At 56.8% G+C, this 6,204-nt stretch overlaps 1 protein-coding gene across 4 annotated transcripts in view; it reads right to left on the bottom strand.

The window, feature by feature from the left end:
- Nucleotides 1–309: 309 nt before the first annotated feature.
- svp (COUP transcription factor 2) overlaps nt 310–6,204 on the bottom strand; it is a 50,613-nt gene continuing 44,718 nt past the window's right edge. Inside the window, exon 3 of one of the 4 annotated variants that reach the window (XM_076371334.1) lies at nt 310–4,089. In XM_076371334.1, the coding sequence (XP_076227449.1) occupies nt 3,815–4,089 (275 nt within the window). In that variant the 3' untranslated portion in view covers nt 310–3,814. The remainder of the gene's footprint in view (nt 4,090–6,204) is intronic. The other 3 variants (XM_076371333.1, XR_012999524.1, XM_076371335.1) reach the window with 3 other exon arrangements.

The raw sequence follows: 6,204 nt of genomic DNA, 5'->3' as shown, positions 1-6,204 counted from the left end.
GTCCCCGTGATTTATCCGCGATTTATGCACGATTTATGCACGATTTATGCGCGACGTATGCGCGATTCGCGGTGACGCGCGTCGCTATTCGACGCACGACGAGCCGATCCGACGAAGACGGAACGGTCGACTGGCCGCGAGGTCGGCCGCCGCGACGATGATCGATCCGTCGACGGATTCGCGAAAATTCGAAGAAATTTAGCGAAGCGATTCGGCCGTGGGGCGCGGTCGGGAGGAGTCGCCGGAGCGAGAGGACCGAAACGGGTCGCGTTCCACGGGCGAGGGCACGGGGTCGCGCTCGCAGACGGAGATCCTCGCCGTCGCCGTCGCCGTCGCCGTCGCGTTCCGTCGGTTCGGCCAGAAATCACTGTCTCGCGTCGAGAAAATTCGCTCGGCGATTGTTTACGTTGAAATACGCTCGTGCAGGAATCCCTCGACTTTTAAGCGAGTCAAGCATGCGGGAGAAGGGTCGCCGCCGTCGCACAGGGGGGCGTTCGCCCGATCCGAGAGGGCAACATTAAAAATAGGTTTATATCGAGGTTTTCCTACGAAGTACGGGAGTGTAGAATAACAGTATATAACAATGTGCAATCGTGTGGCGTATAACGAGAGATTTATTCATGTAAATCGTATAGCGTTTCATATATTCGTATAAAAAGTTATATATTTGTATATCATGTACTAGTGAGCAGAGCTGGAGTGTACAATTTTCATTGAAAAATTGCCGACAGTGACATGAACTTGTAAAAACCCATCGCCTCGAAGAGTCGAACTCGACGACCTTAGAAACCGGCATTCCGAAACGCTGCGGATCTAGAATGCGCTAGAACAAAAAAGCGGACATGTGCGGAAGATTTTATTTTCGGATCGCAATCCGAAAACCGTACCGAACACAACTGTGCTTGAAAGAATGCCGGGACGCTGATCTACGACAAAACCATTCCCGAAGTAGCGCAACTGCAAGAAAGACCGATGATGTATTAGTTATGTTGACACGTGGACATTTCCATAAAGTTTCATGGTTAAAAGAGGTAACGAACTATTAATGGCGTAGCGTACACTTACCTGAAACGGTCGAGCACCGAAGGAACATTCGCACATTCCCGAAACACGTGGAAAGTGCCGCGAGGAATTCCAAGAGTAAAACGCTCCGCCGAAAAATGCCTAACCTTCGAGGCGGCTCGGCACTTTCGAATGCTCCAAGGATAAAAATACGATCTAGGACATTGTTCCTCGCGTGTTCGGCTAATCTCGGGCAGCAAAACTCGTCCACGGTTTAGGTGAAACGTCGAAAATAAACCACCGTCTCACGTGGAATCGCGAAATCCTCACGGTCGCGCGAACGATTCGAAAGAGCGACGCGAACTCGAATAAATTCCGATCCGAAGGAATTTGAAATGTCGTACTTACCGATCGGTATTCGTCGGACTCGCGTTCTGAATAGCACGTACATCTCGATTCGTAATCGTATTTATATTTGTATTTATATAATATATGTATATATTAATTATGTACATGTTTTATACAAAAATGGTTTCGCACCTTTATACATAACTTTGTATAGATATCTGTTCGTACCTACGTACATCCAACGATAACACGATTCGCGCTCGATATAATACAATTGTTCGGGTACGAGGAGCGATCGAGGTCTCGATCGAAATCCGTTCGACTGGTTCGCGAAGCGTTCGGGTTTTGCGGTCGCGAGTTCGGTTGGTTCGGTGCGGACGAGTGCACGGTGCCGATCGAAGCGAGTTCTCGAACGCGATTCGCCTCGACCGGACGCGAATGGCTCGACCTCGCGGCCCGAGACACGACGCTGCCTCGGTCCGAGTTTTAGACGCTGCTTAAAAATATTAGAAATATCCCATGTACCCCTAAGTGGTTCTCTAATTGTAAGTAACTAGCTCGACATTGCCACATTTATCGTAACGTAGTATTCAAATGTAGTATTCCGCTTCTTTCGACAGATCCGTCGGCTCTCTGCTTGCCGTGCAACCCTATACAACGCACCCCCGGAGGTATATTGTACAGTATTTATAGAGTAAAAAAGCACCGTCTCGAAATACCGGATTTTAATTTTCTCGCGCGCGCGCGTGCGTGCACGCGTATATTTCTATATCACATTGCGTTTGTCGAGATTCCTCGCTTCCACGGTTCCCCGGTACCCGTTTCCCAGTTATCCAGTTTGTCGGTTCTCCGTTTCTCCGTTCGTCCAGGCTCGTCGTCAGCTGCGCCAGCTCCGCTGGTCCATTGGTTCCTCGATCGTTTCCCGCGGAACCGCTCCGTTCGCGAAACAGACTGCTCGGAGACCGAGCGACGAGCTCGCGGTCGATTCGATCCATAGAAATCTACGCCCCCGAAAGAAAAATATACGTTTCTCCGCGTGTCGTCCCGTCGTCTCCGAGAGCTCTGTCGCCGGGTCGTTCCGGAGCGTTTCGTTTAACGGAATTGGTCGATGCAGCGGGGACAGGAGCTCGAACTCGCGCCTTCGTCGAACGATCTCTCGGCGACGCGTCTCGGAGGTTTCGCGCGCGATTACTCCGTTCCGCGTGTTCCGTGTCGCGTGACGGCGACTCGATCGCGCGTCGGTTGCATAAATAACAGGCGAGAAGGATGAGAAGAATGCGAAGAGTGTTCGTTTAACCTAACCGTCGCGTCTCGTAATTGTACGTGCGCCCTACGCGCGAGCAGTTTCGAGCGGCGAGGAGTTTGTCGACGGAAACAATAATTTATTATCGCGCGGAACGAAGAAACAACGAAGGAAGCAGCGGTTGCTCGAACGAAAGGCTTCCTCCTCGAAAAGGCATGGCCGGCAGCGCGGACATCGGGAAACGCGCGTGAATCTCCGGGCGCCGACCGTCCCGCGCGGCGCGAACCGAACGAGGGAACGAGCCCGGCAACGGTACCGCGACGATCGGGCGGCCGATCTGCCGATACAGAGTCGCTTCGATGGAAAGACGCGGAGGCGGGGGCGAAGAGTCGAGGAAAGGAAATTCTCGGGAACGCGGGCACATACGCGGAGAACGAGACGTCGAAACCGGTGACTAAGAGATTCGGCATGACTCGGCTAACGGCAATTACTCGCCGCGGAGATCGATGGGAGATTGCCGACGGAAGATCTACAGGGTCCCCCGTCGACGATTACAAATGCTAATTTATGATTTGTTCGCATCGCGACCCTCCGTTATCCTTTCTTTCGCTCCGGGTCCCGTTCTCGCGCTCCGTCCGCCCGGCCGATCGCTCGTTCGCTCGCGTGCTCGTCGAAACAACGCGACCACGGGACGCCGAGAGAAGACCGAGGCGCGGGCCGTCGAAGCGAACCGATCGCTCGTCGTCTTTATCGCGCGTCCGTCGCTCGCCCTGCCCTTCCCTCCCCCCGCGAAACTCGTTCGGTGCGTCTCGCCTCCTTCGCCCACTTTTCCCTCGAGCCTCTCGCGCGTCGTTCGTCGCGCGGATGATAACAGCGCCCGATTCCCTTGCCCGGGAATCTCGCGCTTCGAGGCGACTCGGAGGTTCGCGCCGGTGGAAACGGAAGCGGAGAATCGCGCGCGAGCCCGTCCGACCGCGGCCGCCGCCGATTCGCAGGCGCGCGGCGGGTTCGCCGCCTGCGGACGCGGTCGAACGGACGAATCGTTCGTCCGCCGTTTCTGTCCGTTTCGCGGGCGCGCCGGCCGATCTCGGCTCGATCGAGAGGCGAAGTTCGCGCCGCGTTCGATTTCGGCGCCGGACGATCGCGGTTGGTCGCGCGTCGCGCGGAGCGAGACGGGAAGCGACAGTATTACGCGGAAGCTAGCTGTCGCCAGACAGAATGTCACATCGTGGACATGTACGGCCAGTTGAAGCTGCTGCCGCTGAGCAGCATGTCCCTGATCAGCGTCTCGATCGGCGTCTTCCCGACCAACCGGACGAAGAACAGCTGCTCGATCACCTGCGACGACACCGTCCTCAGGGACGGCAGCCGGAGCAAGAGCTTGCCGAACCTCGTCGGTTGGTTCGGGTACTGAGTCCTGCAGTACTCCTCCAGCGCGCACTGCGACTTCTCCTGGAGACTCTCGATGTGAGCCACGTCCGACAGTCCGCACGCGTCTGAAACAGAACGAAGAAGATCTTGAGAAGTCGCTCGGTCCGGCACCGGTTCCCGCGTCGATCGGTCGCTTCGATCCGGGGGTGGATCGAACGGAGCCGGCTGGAAGAGCAGCCGGCTCGCGGACGCGTTGCGTTTAAACAGCGTGTAATCAGGACTCGCGGGAGGGTTGGCGGCCGACGGCCGGAGCATTTTACGGGACGGACAGGGTTGCCGCGAAAACCGCCCTCGGGCGAGCAGACGCGCGGTCGAATGAGACTCGACTCGACTCGACCGACACGAATCCGTGCGACTCGGGGAGCCGTTGGAATGCGTGCCAACTGCAGAGACGCTGCCCGTGCGAATGTCGGACTAATCATACGGGGTACCCCTTGATTTCACCCCAACGCGCGGAACCTTCCGCCTTCCTTCGCTTTGCTCCTCGCCATTGTTTTGCCAGCCACGCCATGGATAATACGCCATCGTCTCTCTCTCTCTTTCTCTATCTCGTCATCAACGCGCCGAACCCTACTCTCGGCGAGTTTCCGGCACGAATCGAACCCCGATACGAATCGAGGCCTTCTTTCGGGGAGAGCGACACCGATTCGCAGCGTTTCGCTTCGAAGTCGGCTCGCCTCGCTCTCCCTCTGTCTCCGTCCCCGTCGTCCGCGATCCTAGAGGTCCCTCCTAGGAATGCAAATCGCGTTATTCCCATGCGTACGCGTAATGGACCATTACGCGCACGTGGCGGCCGCGAAGGAATTCGACGACGCGCGGTCCCCGTCGCGGTCCCCGTCGCGGCTCGCGCAACGGGACGCGCCGACGCGTCACGGAATCTTTGGGATTTTTCATCGGCCGGCCCGAACGCGCTCGCACGGGAGGAGGACGAGTATTAGTTTCGTTTACGATCGACGAGAGTTCAATTAAAGCAAACCGCAAGGAATCCGCCAACGCGCGGCCAATAAACAAACCGTCGGATTGGCTCTCCGATGTCGTCAGCGCCAATTCACCGCATCAATTCGAATAATGCCGTTGAGTGGCGTTTCTGCTCCTCGACCCCTTTCCCCTTCGCCACTCGATCACGATTTCTCCTACCCCCGGCTGTCCCGGTCCGTCCCGTGCCGTCCCGTCCCGTTCCGCGCGCGTTAACCGGCTAAATGCCCTGGCGCCTCGTTGACCATCGTCACCGTAAATTAACCGATTTTAAACTCCGAAGACTCTCTCTTCCAGCTCGGTTCTCTCCTTCCTCTTCCCTCGCTTCGCGTCATCCCCTTGCGGCGCAGTTCAACCTTCCAACGCTCTACTACAAAAATCGTCTAAAGAACAAAACGAACGCCCTCTATTACAAAACGTTCCCTAGCAGATCCGTTTCCGGTAAATTCTCCACCCTTTCTCCGAAGACATCGACTGCGGCGTCGCGCCGCGGAAAGTCGTTGGAACCACGGCGATCCGAGGCTCGTTCCTCGTTTCCGTCGCAGCTCGGAGACGAAAGTCGTTAACGCGAGTTAACGTTTCGACGCGCGAGTTACGCGCGGTAAATTCCAGCTCGCGGCGCGAATCCATCCCGCGTCGAGCGACGATTACACGCGAATGTGGCCGCTCGGCGGATCGTTCCCGGCCGTGATCGCTCCGTTAACAGTTCGCAAGACGATCCTGTGGCGATTCGGAAGGAAAGTGGGCAGTTAAGCGTGGCGCGAACCTGTGGAATAGAACGAACGGAGCGGAATGCCGCGAAGAGGCGTGAAGCGACGGCAAGAGGGTTCGAGACGAGACCAGGCGAGGCGAGGCGAGGCGGGACGGGGCGGCGGCCGCGGGACGAAGAGAAAGACGGTGGCGGGGATTCTTTCATGCCCTTCGGAAACGTCATATAGCTGTCGGGTGCCGCGGAGGCAATATTTCACGCCGGTAGGTCCGCCCGCCCTCCTGCCCCACCGGCCCTCCTCCTCCCGACACTTTTCAAGGAGTTTTTACGGAGTCTCTCGATCTTTAATCACAGCTCGACCTTCCATTGTCGGTGACGTCACCTCCGACTCCGAAAGGGTGTTCGGGGGATGCTTTGTGTCGTCGAGCTGCGTCGCGAACCCTCTCCCGGCGTCGTTACTCTCTCCGACCACCTTATTTGTACGCGACACAGCTTC

This window comes from Nomia melanderi, chromosome 10 (assembly GCF_051020985.1).
Source record: "Nomia melanderi isolate GNS246 chromosome 10, iyNomMela1, whole genome shotgun sequence".
NCBI lineage: Eukaryota > Metazoa > Arthropoda > Insecta > Hymenoptera > Halictidae > Nomia > Nomia melanderi.
The sequence above is the reverse complement of the archived record's forward strand: the minus strand, read 5'-3'. Positions and strand labels throughout refer to the sequence as shown.